The sequence below is a fragment of the Phodopus roborovskii genome, unplaced genomic scaffold (genome assembly GCF_943737965.1).
Source record: "Phodopus roborovskii unplaced genomic scaffold, PHOROB, whole genome shotgun sequence".
In the NCBI taxonomy this organism is placed as follows: Eukaryota; Metazoa; Chordata; class Mammalia; order Rodentia; family Cricetidae; genus Phodopus; species Phodopus roborovskii.
In genome coordinates, this window is record NW_026126558.1 from 16,034,198 (window position 1) to 16,050,466 (window position 16,269).

Here is a 16,269-nt window from a genome sequence, read left to right on the forward strand (position 1 = left end):
ATCTCCATTTCAAGGTCTGATGACATCTAGGCTTTTAGATGTCTAAACATGAAACTCCTTGCAATAATTACAATTTGTTGAGCCTGAAACTCGTCTTTCCCATTTCAGTCAATGTTAGCTTGATGGGAAATGTCATTCTGTAAGTGTGTTTCTCTTATTGGTTAATGAATAAAGCATTGTTGGTCAATAGGAAAGCAAGATAGGTGGGACTAGGAGACAAGGAGGATTTGAGGAAGGAGTAAAGAGGAGTCAGCATGTAGAGACTTGAGAGAACAGAGATCTGGGCCCTCTCTCCAGTAAGATCAGACCACGTGGAAAAACTTAGACTAATAGAAATGTGTTAATATTTAAGAAAGTGCTAGCTGATAAGAAACTAGTAACAGGCCAACAGCATAATATCAAATACAACATCTCTGTGTGTTATTTGGGGCTGGTGCAGCTGTGGGACCAGGCTGGCAGAAAAAATCGGCACATAACATTAGCCCCACGCTTCTATTATATCAAACACATCTCCATCATTTTCCTCAACTTTCCTCTTAAAAATGGCATTAATTCATCAGCAAACCTTATTAATCCTCCCTTTATACAACACACACATCACATCTCTCATCACGGAGGCATGCTCCAAGCTACTATGATCTTTCAGCATAATTAATAATGTGACATCACTCAGCATCTTGCTTTGATTCTACCCTGCTTAGTCTCACTAAAGCATAAGTCATAATATCTCTCTACTTAAAACCCTCTAACATTATCCAGGCTCAATAAAGTTGAAAAACAGAGACTCGGGGATTTCAAAATCCTCCCTGGTATTATTAGCACAAGTTTCTTATCTAGCCTATTTTTCCCTTCTCAACTTGATCACTGCTACATCCCCATAACGGCATCACTGCTCTAGTTTCCTCTTGTTTTGAGATTCTTCCAAAGATACACACAAGCCTTGTTTTCTTATTGTCTTCCATCTTGTCTTCATTTGAATATTGCCTTCTTAATGATCCTTTAACAATCACCTCACTTAAAATTCTCTTGCAATAATTGTGTTTTTGCTCTCTTCCCAGTTCATGTTACTATTTCCTATAACATACACTTGACTGGACAATTGTCTTCTCTTTCCATGAGAATGTAAATGCCAAGAACAAGCCATAGTATATCCTCTCTCTCTCTCTCTCTCTCTCTCTCTCTCTCTCTCTCTCTCTCTCTCTCTCTCTCTGTGCATGTGTGTGTCTTTCTACCATTGTACAATGTAGACTATCAATAATACCTATTGAAGAAAATTATACACTTTCCTTTGTCATTGTAGCCATCAGAAAGCTTAGAATAATTCCTACATGTTTAAATTTTATGTGTTGCAAGGAATATACTCAATTTTTATTAAATGAATGAAAATAATGCAAGGAATAAGGAAATTGAGAGGAGTGGAAAGTAAAAGGAAGAGGATGATAGGATGACAATCTTAAGAAACTAGAATAAGCAAAAAAGAAATTAAGAAGGGAAGAGAAATCCAGCAATATAGGATGAACAATAAATATGGAAATAACTTAAAGAAGATGGGAGATTATCAGACATAGAGGAGCTAAAAGATATTATCATAGTGTGTGCTGAAATGGAATTGATCCCTACTTTTTTAGACACTCAGAAATAGACTGCCAAATGGAAGAGAAGTCTGTCAAATGGAAGGGAAATTAACCAAATAACTAGTCAATACCATTTTTTTCCAGTCTGAGCATCTAACTTTTGCAAAGTTATTTATTGCATCCATGAACCTTTGATTATTTAATACATTCTGGGCAGCTGTGTTTTCTCAGTCAACTATACCAGTCAATGTGGACAAAATGAATTTCAGAAATTTCTTAGGATGAGGAACTCTCAATAATCTTTCCTAACTTGATAGATTTAATGAGTGCTTTCCCCATAAAACTCCAATACAATTGAGAAGAAACACATTTAATAAAATGGATTGAAAGACTCAATGTCAAAGAAGTAACTGAAAACAGAAATTTAGAACCTTCACAAAAACTCTTTTAAATACAGCATGTGTAAGCCTTCCAGCATGTCATACCTGTTTCACAGACAAATATGAAATGCATAACACTTGGATACATTTTTATTAAATAATGACCTTTAAATATAGTTACTCCATCAAGCAATCACCAATACAGAGAAGTCTCCTATAAAGATGAAAACTGTTTGACCTCAGATTTCTCCAAAGTGTTCAATGCAGTAAACAAACAAACAAACATCACTGTCCACCAATAGACATATATCCAATGTAGAAGGTGTTTAGTTATTTTTAAGTGTTGAAGCAATAGATGGTCTTCTCAAATTTAAAGGAAATCTGAGAATAAAGTCCATGGAGACCTTTCAGAAACAGAACCTTCTCTGTAATAAACTATTCAGCTTGAAAGATAGATGTGCAGCTAATGGAAAACAAGATGGCTGCATCCTCCAGTGCAGACCAAGTAGGATAATGTGAACAACCTGGTGAAGGTTAAAAGCATGCCCCCAAAATGTTACAGTTGTTCCCAAAGTGCTAGAATTTATCATTTCTGTTCTTAGCTATTAGATCAAGAGAAATGAAAACCCTTGTCCGCAAAATAGCTTCAGAGTGATCATAGGAACTTAGTCACTCTACTTAAAAGAACAACGGAGCCATGTCAAGTGTTCATCAAACAATGAATGGATAAAGGGAATCTTTCTATCTGCTCCTTCAATAAAATAGTATTTGGTCATAAAAGATAAGATATTGATATATGCTTCACCACAGACAAACTATAAAAAACCAGCCACAAATCCATGCACATGTTGTGTTTTAATATATATGAAATAGAATAAGCAAGTATGTAGATATTTTTAAACTAGATGCATTATGTCTGAGGTGAGAATGAAATGAAAGAGGACACATGTTTAATTTGCAGATGATACCGAGTCCTCACACAGGCTGTGGAGATGACTGCTCCCTACCGTATAATACACTAAAATGAATAACCACATTAACATGCCGGATTGTGCATGTTAAAAAAGTGAACTGTGGGACATGTGAGTTACATCACAGTAAAGCTGTTGCCAAGAAAATGAAGACATTTAAAGGCTAAATTGGCTGTGTTTGTTATGAATCCTAAGGTGACAATTATTTCCAAGCATGTGCCGAATCAGGAAAGACAGGCGCTCATGAGTCCTAGAGGGAACATAAAGTAAAACAACAGCTACTTGACATCAAAATTCAAGCAGAAATAAATCAAAATAAAAATATTCAAGAATAGAGAGGGCTTAATGATGGTCTTTGGGATAATGCTTAAATATAAGCAACACTACGAAGAATAGCAGAGCTAGCAAAACTTCTGTTTACTAAACAAAAACAAAGAAACACAGACCATAAACATTTTTTCTCAAAGCATTATAACATGTATCTGTTTTATAAATGTACACATTTCTGAAAGAGTATACTTTGAGGATGTGTAGGTCTGCACAAAATTAAGCCAGGTAACATTCTAGCAAGAAGTGGGTGGGACATATAAGCCAAGGACCTATTGACAGCTGGTGGCTGCTAGGGGAGGGGGAGTCAGTTTTCGTTAAGGGAGTGATCCCTGGTAGATTGTACATGATCAAGTGGAAGCCACACACCTGTGTGAAAAGGGCCAGCACTAATGGATTCTGTGGATTGTATTTTTCACAATTTGGGGGACATGAATTTGGGAGGAAAACTGAGGAGGGGACATCCAAGAGAAGTTGAGAGATATAAAGGATGAAGTTATCAAAAGGTATTGTATGCATGTATGATGTTCACAAAGCATTAATGAAGCTATAAGTACTGGTATCTTGTCAGCATAGACACTGGAGATGGACACAAAGTCTCATATCTTGCTCAGGAGCAATTGGTAATTGATAGGTGCCAGTTGTCTTTAAGGGTGTGGTCTCTGGTAATTATGCCATGGTCTAGTGAATGGCCAGACAACCAAGAGAATAATGAGAAGAATGGATAGGACTTGATGGGTTTTAAAAGACGAGAACACCAAGTTGTGTGGATGGGGATGGGTTTAGATCTGAGCAGAGTTGGAGGGGGTGAATATAATCAAAATGCATTGCATGAAATTATCAAAGGACTAATAAAAAAGAGCTTAAAATATAAATGAATTCTGAACTAAACTAAATTCATGTTCTTATCTGAAAGCATTTTGGCAGCCATAGACAGGCACATTACAAGCAAATATCTCAGGTAAAACCAGATGTCCTCTATGCTCTGAATAACTTTAAAAATGAGTCAGTCTTCCTGTATCCTCTAAACTACTTTCACCAAATATACACATCTACTTATCATCAAATTGTTTGTTAGCAATAATTCACAAACCATCTATAGATTTCTCTAGATGCATGTGATGGATCACTCCCATTCTTCTACAAACTGCTATTTATTGATTTCCTTTCATGTCATAGGCAAATACTGGGTACCAGAAATATAAAAATAAATGAGCAATGGACCCTACTCTTGAGGGCTCAAACATAATCAAAAGATGAGAAATATGCCTTTATAATATATTCAACATTTGTCTCAATAGAGGGCAGAAGGTCTGTGCCCTCAAGAGATCTGAGAGGAGGGATCCATTGAAGAAAGATTTTAATCTGACTGTTTAAAGAGTTTAGTAAAGAAGGGGAGAATTTGCATGAAAATGTAAGTGAGGGAGAAAGCAAGGGAGCCAAATGGCTTTGAGGTCCATGCAGGTTCTTTGTGGTAGAGGGTTCACAGAATAGCAGAATATCCCCATGATGTCTGTGTCTTGTGTGTTCAAAACCACTTAACTTTTCCATTATACCTGATTTCTTTATGTCTCCTTAGAAACTAAAAGGAGTTCTAAAGATATTTCAAGGAATATTTGGGCTCTAGGTCACTACCACTTCAGACCTAAGCCAACTGCTAGTTTCTAGCTGGGATTCTCTTAGGAAAACATACTTTCTTTCAGTTTTCTTTTCCTTCTGGCCCTAATCCATCATGAACTGATGCTTTTGTATGACTACAATAAAAATAAATTGCTAGAAAAAAAAACAGAATGAGAAAAACAACAGCACAAAAAATCCACCATCTCTAGTCCATCTTTTATTATTGCTGTGTTCAACAGCCATAAATTTTTCTATCCAATTGGCATGAATCATTCTAAAAACACATTCTACATCCTATACCAACCTCATCATTGACTGACACACAGACTTTCCAGAACACCAGCCTATGAAACAAACTGATCTAGACCATACTAAACAGATATGTCTATACACTGGAAGCTTCCAGAAGGATGTTAGAAAATGATCTACCCACCCCCACATCTCCTGAATAAGAACTTTTAGGAATAAGCTACAGAGCACTGGAATAAATATATGCTGACATGGAGGAATTGTTGGTCTAGAGACTGTCTCTGGTATGACAAATTCAAATTTGTCCCACAGCTCCTTGGAGGAGACATAAAAGCTCAGGGTTAAAATTTCCTCAGCTCTCTGCCAACTGGTAAACTCCAATCTTTCCCTTTTATTATTTCCTGTAGGCCTTTTGTGTCTGAAGTAAAAGAAAGTTAGGTATATATTCAGGAAGACTTTGGAACTCAGGAGTGAGGTGAAGGCTTAGTGTGTAAGACCTTACCATGCAAATGTGAACTCAGATCCCCAGAACCCATATGAAGCTAGATGTGAAAACATGCATCCACATCCACCAGTGTCTCCACTACAAGGTAAGGGGCAGAGATGAGAGAATTTCTCTAAGCCTTCAGGCCATTTCTTAGATTATTTGTTAGAGAACAAGGAAACGCAGGCACTGCCTCCAACGAGGTGGGAGGTGAAGACTGACACTAGATATCCTCTGACCTCTAAACACCCATGTGCACACACACACGACACTCACCCCCCCTCTTTCCTTTTCCAAAGATTCTAGAACCCACCTGGAGAACCTAAGAATCACGGTGATGCTAAAAAAATCTTTTGTCTTTTTGTGAGTTTGGAATCTGAGGCATGATTGGTCATCCCTGCCCTTTGCTGTGTTTTACAATGTCAATCATATCTACATGCACTATATGAAGCAGTAATCCCTCTCTTAGGATAATTTTTAGATAGAAATCAATAACATGAGCATAATTCTATACTGGCTTTATTAATAGTCTCCTAAAGCTGGAAATGACCAAACATTGCACAAACACATTCCATTTACCATAAGTCAGCCATATGACAACTACTGAATCACAAAAGAAAAACAAAACAACAACAACAAAAAAAAAGGATGAACTAAGGGTATATATAATCACACTGATAAATCAAGTGCATTATGCAAAGTTAAAGAATCCAGTTGAAAAAGGAAATAGTTTTGGACTACTCCATTGTTAAGTGATCCTGGAAAAGTCAAGCCATTGTAATAAAAAGGGAAAAGTTTTGCAAAGGCTTCTGGGTGACAGGAATTCTAGCAAGATGTGAAAGAGAACTATTAACAGGTAAAGGAAGTGGTATCTGCTTTGAACGTGAGGATCTTTTTGTAGTTTCATCCTTTTGTCAAAATTTGTAAGCTTTTTTTACATTGTCTAAGTGATTCCTTAATATGTGTCACACACAAAAACACCCACAAAAGCAAACAACAACAACAACAAAAACAATAAATCAATTAACCAAATGAGATTTATGAAATACTGTTGTTTAATCTAAAAACTGGGTCATTAAAAGAACAACATAAATAATCACATGAAGGATAAAGGTTTTAACATAATGGCAATTAAGGATAATAATATTTACTGGCATTGTGGCATTGACTGCCGAAAAATCAGCTTTACTATTCCAAGCCACCATGCTTTTGAGAAAAGCACCTTAAATTTTTTGCATATGATTTCTGCTATCAACAATAATGTTAGGAGTGATGTGGACTCCAGATCAACTTGTGGTAGAAACTAAAGTCTCTGAAAGAAAAGATAATATCCATTAATTAGAGTAAGTCTCTTAGCTAGTAGCCATAGAGCTCACAGTCAGTTTCAACTTACTTGAATTTTTCTCAACACTTCTATTCTCTCTTACACAAAATGGCTAGAGTTAAAGTTTCCAACATCTCTAACTACAACTCTGGATATATTTCTGAGAAAAAAATTAAGCCTATTTTTCTTGTGTTTATACGCCTATGCTTGTCTGTTCAAAGATAATTAAAAATCACATCTCAATTGAATGACAGAACCAGTTTTAGTCAAACTGTAAAGTTATAGGTCATCCTCAAACACTAACTGCGACTCTCCATTTAGATCATTCCATTAACTTTCCTAATTGACGCCCTTCTTTTTTTCACTCCATGCCAACCAATTCCCAGACTGTGTGAGCCCTCCCCTTTTCATTTTCCCCGGCATTACATCAAAGGTCACGTTATTGGTCACTAGGTTTATAGTCTACCTTGTGGTTTCAATTGAATCATGAGATTTTGATTATTTCCAACCCAAAGTCACTTAGAGTCCACTTCTGATAATGTCAAGGTTATGTTATATCCCTTTCTGTGTGCTGCCTTATCTGCCCAGTGTATCTTGCTTGGAACTTTGCTGGAATATTATCACTTTAAGTGTACAGATTACCACATAGTGAAAAGGAGTGAGATCGGTTTGCAGCCACTTGCTCTTCCGCGGAATATTTTATAAAGGTCTTCGAGTGAAAACTAGTCGCTAAGCTCTGTTATAGATTACTATGAAGTGTCTTCCCAGAGGCCTGTGTTGGAGGACTGGTCTTTACCTGGAGGATTGGTCTTTACCTAGAGGATTAGTCTTTGCCTAGAACCAGTCAGCAGAAGTTAATAGATTAGGAGGGTCTGACTTGTTCAATTAATTAATCCAATGGTAAATTCATAATTTGATGGTGTTATTGGAAGATGATGAAAACTAAGGAGAATCTAAGTAGAAGAGTTAGACTTTTAAGGATACATTTGGTCCCCAGACCTGTCCTTTCTTTTCCTGCCCTCTCTGTCTCTACCTCTGTCATCACAAGGAAGGAAATCCTAAGGGATTAAGTTTGTAGTAACCTCAGAGGAAGCACACGCATTTACCAGAAATTGAGGCACATGTAATAAGAAAGGCAGCCTGACTGGTTACTGCGGCGTTTTGATCTAAGCATGCAGTGACGGGACAGGTGATGTATAGATGCACTTCTCAGTAGCCACAGAATATTGTTGTACTCCTCTGGATGCATGCTGAGTTTACAGCCTCATCTCTCTGCTCATAATTTTTCCTTCAGCAAACATCCTTGTGCCATCTTCATAAGATTGTGGGATGGAGGCAGGGGTAAGGCTGATGAACACCAGAAATGGTGGGTAGAATAGCAGTTTTATAGAATGCATATGTAATGTTTATAGGCCAGTAACATCTTTGCCTCTTAACTAAGCAACTTAGCTGCATATCTCCTTATATCTACTGAATGTCACATCTTTCTTTCTTATGTGGAGCTCCCACAATAAAACTGTATTTTAGGGTATGCTTTTAATGCAAGCAAATATTTCTTTCTACTTCCATTTTAATTTCTGAAAATACTAAAAGCATACATAATCAAGATATCTACCTCAAAGATAACTGATTTTGAAAAGGAAGAGGTTAAGAATCTCTGTTCATTTCATTACCTGATGAAAAATAAATATTTAAGTATTGTGGGAGCATGCACTCTGTGTGTGTGTGTGTGTGTGTGTGTGTGTGTGTGTGATGTACTTCTGAATTTTAAAATCCTATTTTAGAATGGTAGCACATTAAGTATACAAAGCAGAAGTCCAATTGTTTGAAAGTCAATTCACACACATATAAACTGAAAAGGAATAGAGATTAAAGGTTGAAATATGTTTGATCAAACTGACATCTGCTTCTATTAATGTTCTTATCCTACCCCAGGCATACCATTAGGAAGTACACATGAATTCTTAACCATTTTGTATAGCATTGGTCCTTTCTAAGTAGATAAAGATATGGAGAAATTTAGAAATGCTGGGGTGCATCTATGAACCAATCAGTGACACAGCCAATGTTCTATTTACCTTTCCAAAGGTGAAGATGGGTAATGGGAAAGACACTTGCTTCCAAGTCTCATGATCTGAGTTGAACCCTGGTACTCACATGTTGGAAAGTGAGAACAGATTTTCTCAAGCTGTCTTCTGACCTCTATCATGGCCCATGTGCCTCCCTCCACCCACACACACCCATATGCATACACTGTAAAGAATATGTCTCATGGGTTTTCTTGACAGAATTCTGATTCCATAACTCTATGATAGACACATGATGATTAAGCAAAAAGACTTCTGATAACCCCACACATTGGGACCACTTACTATCTCCCCGGCAGAGCAGAGGTCCCAGTTTATATGCAGCTTCTGAATGGGGACGTCCTGTGTCAGTAATCACTATCCTAGTAACTGGCAGATGTTCTTTATAGGAGAGAAATCCAGTGTCATTGGTCCTAAAATAAACAGGAACAGCAACAAAATCCTTAAATTATGATGATGAACAGAATTCTAAAATAAGCTATGATTTTCCTAGCACTTCTAAATGAAGACTTTCCTACTAAGTTTGGACACTGACAAAAAAAAATCTAATTGCTTATCTTAGCATACAAAACAGGGCAAAATGTTAGTCTCTCTTGTAGATGTTAAAGTCTAGACTACAAAATATAACAAAGGTTAAGATCAGAATATAATGGTTTTTTGAGTGGATTCCTTTCTCCTGACTCAACAGCCCTCTCCCATTCTGGGAATACTCAACCATGGGCTAGTAGTGGACTCTAGGGCAAGGGTAGTGATTGTTCATTGTTTACCCATTTCTGAGTTCTCCGGGATCCTATAAACAGTTCCAAATACATTGTCACACAGATGGCCCTGGTTAAATTCAGTGGTCACAAAATAAAATGAAAAGACAAGAACATGGGGAAAGGACTTGATTGTAGAAGAGAGGGGTTAATAGGAGTAGGTTTGGAGAACAACCAAAATGAATAATATGTGTATATAAAAAATAAATAAATAAGCTGTCCCCATCAGGATTTCTATGGCATACAAAAATAAAACAATGGCTATGTTTTTTGATCAAATGGAAAATTTTTGGCATTTAATGAAATGGTTAATTTACTGAACCTTGCTGTGTTGATTTTTAGTCAAAGTACTTAGTATTTGTTGCTTCTTCCCTTCTATGTTTTACTTGCAATTGGCTTGGTTTGCTTCGTTTTGTTTTGTTTTTGCTGTTGTTTTCTTGTACCTATTAATCAACTCCACATTCTTTAACATTCAACCATATCTTCTCTATTCATTTTTTCAGATAAAATTCTGTTCATCAAATTTTGCTATTTCATTAATGATTTAAAACATGCATTCATGACTTTTTTAGTCTACTTATATTTTTTATTGTATAACAACATGTAATATCAGAAGCTCTCCATGAGAATAACACCCCCATACACATAGAAATACAACAAACTTTTTTGTGGTATTGTGGTAATCTACTTTAGATGTATATTATCAACTTTGTACTGTAATTAAACACAGAATTTTATTTTTGTATTTAAGGAACATGGGGAAATGTACAATTTCTAATACTCTTCATTTCTTTTTAAATATCTGACTTTTCACCTGATGTTATTTCTTTTTATTCCAGAAAGTTTATCACCATTATTTTTATTTCAGATGTTAATTTTCCTTTCTAAAATGTGCACTCAGTCTTTTAGTATAGTTTAATTTTTATTTACTTTAAATTCCCTATTGTCTCAATGTGGATATTTTTAACTTTAGATGTTCAAACATGTCTATAATATTAGCTTTAAATTTTTACCTCCAAATTTTAAAATGTAGCCAAGACTTTACAATAATCTTATTCAATGTCCTGATTTTATGTGGATGTGTACTTTCTTGAAATAGCCAGTAATGTGTATAGTCAAGAGAATACACACACACACACACACACACACACACACACACACACACACACACACGTATATTTCACAGCATGGTTTCTCTGTTTCTCTGTATTGCTTTGGAGTCTTGTCTTGGAACTTGCTCTATAGACCAGGCTGGTCATGAACTCACAGAGACCTGCCTGCCTCTGTTTCCTGAGTTCTGGGATCAAAGGTGTGGGCCACCACTACAAGGCTGAGATACTATATTTTTATTGTTCCCTAACATTTTACTTTTCCCCATGGGTATTTAGGTAGAAGCCTATGATTTCATGCTTGCCAGGGTTCTCTATGGCTGCCTCAGTATTCCCTCTCAATTTGAGGGTCTTTGTAGTAAAGAAATAAACTTTTTGCCACTCCTGCCTTAAACTGAAGGATTTTTCAAAGCCAGCCTCAGAGACTTAACAGCCCTGATCCTTTTCTCCTCCAGCAGCCATTGAGGGAGTGGTCTGTTGTTTGTTTAGTCTTATGCTAGAAGCTCTCTCCTTGGCTCCAGAATCTTCCTGATTCACACACACTTTGAAAGGCAGTTGAGGATCCAGAACAGGAGTTATTCAGCTTTCCTTTTGTCTGAAAATTACCCTATCCTCCAATTTCCAGTCATTCTTTATTCCCCAACCTCTGCCTTCTGATATATCACATTGCATATAAAAATAAAAATAATACAGAATTCCCTTGACGTTTAGGTTACTAATAGCAAGACACAGCTAATATCTGCAGAGGAAAAGAAAGTTAAACCTAGGTCTCATTCACCTTGGTTTTCTTCTTTCAACTAATCCTGGACCTCTCTCTCTCTCTCTCTCCTCTCTCTCTCTCTCTCTCTCTCTCTCTCTCTCTCTCTCTCTCACACACACACACACACACACACACACATACACTCAGTCACATACACATTAAGGTTTATTATTTGTTTTTATTTTATATAATAAATATTTGCTTTCATGTATGTAATTCCACCACAAGTGTACCTAGTGCCCTTGGGTATCAGAAGAGGGTGTTGAATCCCCTGGCACTGGAGTTACAGTTACTAGCTACCAGGTGGGTGCTAAGAACTAAACTTACATTCTCTTGAAGAGCAACAACCGCTCTAATTGTTGAGCCATCTCTCTGGTCTCAAACACTTATTTATTCAGTACATTTATTGATTTAAACTCTATTTAGGAAATGTATTCCATGGCATGTGTGTAAAAGTCAGAGGACAATTTTCAGTAATTGTTTCTCTCCTTCCTCCATGTGGGTCCCAGGGACTGAAGTCAGGTCACCAGCCTTGTCAACCAGTACCCTTATCTGGTGAGTCATCTCTGCAGAACCTGGTACTTATTATAATATTTTGCTGAGTCTGTAAACACAGTGTGTGTGTGTGTGTGTGTGTGTGTGTGTGTGTGTGGTTCTTTATCTATAAACTGAATGGAATATGAGACATTTTTAAACTCTTTATTTTTAAAAACTATTTTTAATTAGCAATGTGTTGTGAAGGCACTTGGGGGTTACTGGTGGTGATTAGGTTAATTTTTTGTTGCTGTTAAGCACTGCTAATAACAATTTTACAGATTTAAAATTGCAGTTTTCATTGTGTGAACAATTTTTGTGAATATATTAAGAAAAATGGTGTTATCCAAAGGGAGTAAATATTAGTCCTTATGAAATTCCATACAATGTTTTTTTGATTCTACTCACTCTTCCCCCCCATTTTCTCCCAGACCACCCCCATTCATTAGAGTTTAGGTAAGAGAGATTATATTCCTCATATAAAAATTCAATCACAGCTTTATGCTTCCCCACAAATTCTTCTTCCATGTTGTTCTAATAGCCTCACATGTATGTATGTATGTATGTATGTATCTATTTATGCATGTTTGTGTATGTATGCATACATTATATACATTCATATACACAACCACATATATAGCATCATCATAACCATGATGTTTAACAAGCAAGCAAACTGTGTTTACATAATTCAAACAATGAGTTCATTTAACAACAACTGATTGCTGAACTATATGTCCACCTTACACTCAACTCAGCCATGTTCTCACATCCAGGTTATTAATACATTAAAGTGTCGAGAACGGGTGACAGTAAGTGGGACATGTTTACCAACATTCCAACATCAAGGCTCCAAGATCACTGGGACAAGAAGGCAGAGGACTGGTGCAGAGAAAAGAATATGATCAAAATGTATGGTATGAAAAAATAAAAAAGAAGAATGCAATATCTGGAGGTTGGGGAGGAGTGTTGTAAAATGTTGTGTTCTGGATATGACACAGCTATTGAACTTATGGCTGCTCTAGTGATCTGCACAAGATCAAGCCTGTGGACATTCTAGCATGGTCACATTGTAGCCCTGGAGAGCTCTCAAGAGGCCCTACCCCTAACTGAAATGCTCTTACAGGTGACAGCTACTGGAGGAAGGAGAACCATTCTTGTTGGAGAGTGTGGCCACTGGAAGATTGCCTCTGCTCTAACAGGTGGTCCCAAACCCGTGCATGTGTAGATAACACTAACTGGAAACAGAGTTGTTATTTAAACAAAATAGAAAAAGAAAGTGTGAAGCTGTGAAGGAAGGGGACATGTGCAGGGAGATTCAGGAAAGTTAGAAGGGAAATGGTTATGATCATATTGTATTCAGCTGTGAAATTCTCGGAGTAAAATTTTAAAAATAAATAAATACATGTAGATCCAACTGCTTAATAATATAAGACAAATATGTATTGTGAAGAAATGTGAGTAAAACATTTAAAATATTCACTTGCAAATAATAGATAAGAGCAATATACCTAGAGTCTATGCTCAAAGACAAAAATATTATTTTTTAAGATAAAAGGAATGCGTGCATAGGATTTTTTTTTATGCTTAGAAAAACTTCACATTTTCAAATCTCTAAATGTAATAGATTTACATTTTGCAGAATTTATCCATATAACATTTATTCTTTCTGGCATACTTTATCCTTTAAAAAATATAAAAGAACTATATACCAAAATCATTGCTCAGAATTGTATAATTCAAAATCTACAAATTGGTACTTCTAAAGTTCGCAGCCTATATTGATGTACTTTGGTAACTGTTTACATAATACTGTAGAAATGATATTAACATTGACAAGGAACTAGGGAGAATCACAACTCTCATGTCATAGACATTTCTGTTTTCTCATATGATAAAAATAAAATAAGCAAAGCATGCGGCCTGTTATTAAAATAGCCTCTGAAAGTTTCCTATCTTAACCTCTAGAATTAGAATGAGTGTACCATGTATCATCAAAACATATTTTCACCTAATTATTTCCTCAAATGAATCTGTTTAGCATCCACCTAGCTGTATACCCTGGATGTAACTGAAAGGAAAATTACCATTCGCTCCGATCCGCATCACAGTTGCAGTGATACTGAGCATCGATGCAGTTCCCTTCCAAGCCACAAGTGCACTTTTGAGGCACAGGCAAGGAACCTCCCCAATAGGTCTGTGTTTCATTGGTTCTTCCCACCCACCAGCTCCGAGGGCTTCCGTCTGAAACACAAAGGAGAGGGATGAATCATCTTTTTCCATCTTAGAGCATTGTTCCTTCTTCCTTTGTCATTAAAAGTAAAGATGTCCTGGAGGAGTGAGAGGAAGGGAAAGGGAAAGAGACAGAGACAGAAAGAGACTGAAACACACAGAGAGGGAGGAACAGACCTAGACAGAGAGAGGGAAAGAGAGAGAAATACACAGGGAGGGACAAACAAACAGAGATGCAGACAGAAAGGGACTGATACAGTGTAATAATGCGCTAAACACTGTAATTGACAGCATTTTGGAAAAACAGTCTTTACAAAATACTTTAAGTCTTTTTAAAATGCCACTTTACAATCCTTATAATCTTTTGTTTTGCTTTTTTTTAATTTTTTTCTTATTTTACATATCGATCCCAGTTCCCTCTCCCTCATTACACACTCATTCTTTATGAATGTGTGTTTGTGCATGAGTTTGCATGCACATAGAGTTATGCATCCAGGTGACAGGAAGGGGACATCGAGCCTGTGAAACTGGAGTTACAGTTCATTGCGAGCCACCTTCTGTGGGTGCTAGGATGAATGCAGGTCTTCAGTGTCTGCTCCTCACTGCTGGGCTGACTCTCCACCCACCCCTCCTTTCCTCTCTGAAATGAGCAATACATTGTTCTTTGAATAGAAACCATCAGTCCACATTTAATCACGAGACTTCTTACTTGCACCTTTAAAAAAAATAATCTTTAAAAGAGATTGGCATCAAAATATAAACTATGGTAGTTAATATAGTGAAATAAAATTGTTTCTAAATCACAAAACACTCATGAAAACATCCTGGAATACTATACAAAGGCACTGATTTTTCTCCATATATTTATTGGTTAAAATATACTAGCAGTTTATTAGACATCAGGCATGGGTATAACACTCCTTTGTCATGATTTAGGATTTATCGGGAAGTCTGTATTTTCTCTTCCATTTACTGGCTTGGCTATTTATTTGAGAACTACAGAAATAATACTGAAAAATCTTCATGCCTGAAGCGAATATTACAGTTCAAAAAAAAAAAAAAAAGTTTCCCCTAGCTAAATGCATCTCTTTCTACGATAAATGTTCAGCTACCAGCTCCTTCCCAGAGCCAAGACTAAACACGATGCCAAGGAACTGAAGCAAGGAGCAGACAGAACATTTAGCGGAGGATTTGTAGAAAGGGAGGTGAGGCATGCAGGCAATCTATCTCAGGGGAGAAAAAAGTTCAGAGGAAAAGAATCATAGTGTTTGGAGACACAGAGCAGAAGAAGAACACAAGCAACACCAAATCAGTCAGTCTCCTGCGAAGGACTGGGCACTTTCCTCTTGACTCTCAAATCTTTATGTTACCACCATCATTCCCACAGGGATTCTGCAGCTTTGCTCATTCGTACCCTACTGACTAACACAGTGCTTATTTTAACCTTCTATTAGGTAGACCTTCTGTGAATACTGACAGTTTTTCTCCCAGCATTAATACAAACACTTGCTGTGTTTAAGAGAAGAAACAAAGGCAGGGAGGAAGGATTGGGAAGCTTGTGTTATCTAAAGCTCTTAACCTCATCTTTCTACTTCTATTTCTAACTTGATTGACTCACAAGTCATCAGCAGTTAAGCCTACTTGAAATTTTTTCTAGGAATATTAAGGTACACTGCTCAAAATATTATATGTTCATAGACTGAGAAAAAAGATTGTTATTTCTAAAAATCTAAGTCATATTTTATAGCTATATTTCTGATCTTCACTGTAAAAGTTAAATTGCAAAATGCTTTGCATATCATTTGTTATTACAGTGTGTATGTGTGTGTGTGTGTGTGTGTGTGTGTGTGTACCTGTATG

General features: G+C 36.6%; 1 protein-coding gene across 1 annotated transcript in view; it reads right to left on the minus strand.

Moving 5' to 3' along the window:
- The window catches only part of Cntnap4 (contactin associated protein family member 4), a 274,098-nt gene that overhangs the window by 47,135 nt on the left and 210,694 nt on the right, over positions 1 to 16,269 (minus strand). Inside the window, exons 14-15 of the mRNA XM_051201516.1 lie at positions 14,265 to 14,421; positions 9,302 to 9,429 (exon numbers count right to left, since the gene is read on the minus strand). Of these exons, the coding sequence (XP_051057473.1) occupies positions 9,302 to 9,429; positions 14,265 to 14,421 (285 nt within the window). The remainder of the gene's footprint in view (positions 1 to 9,301; positions 9,430 to 14,264; positions 14,422 to 16,269) is intronic.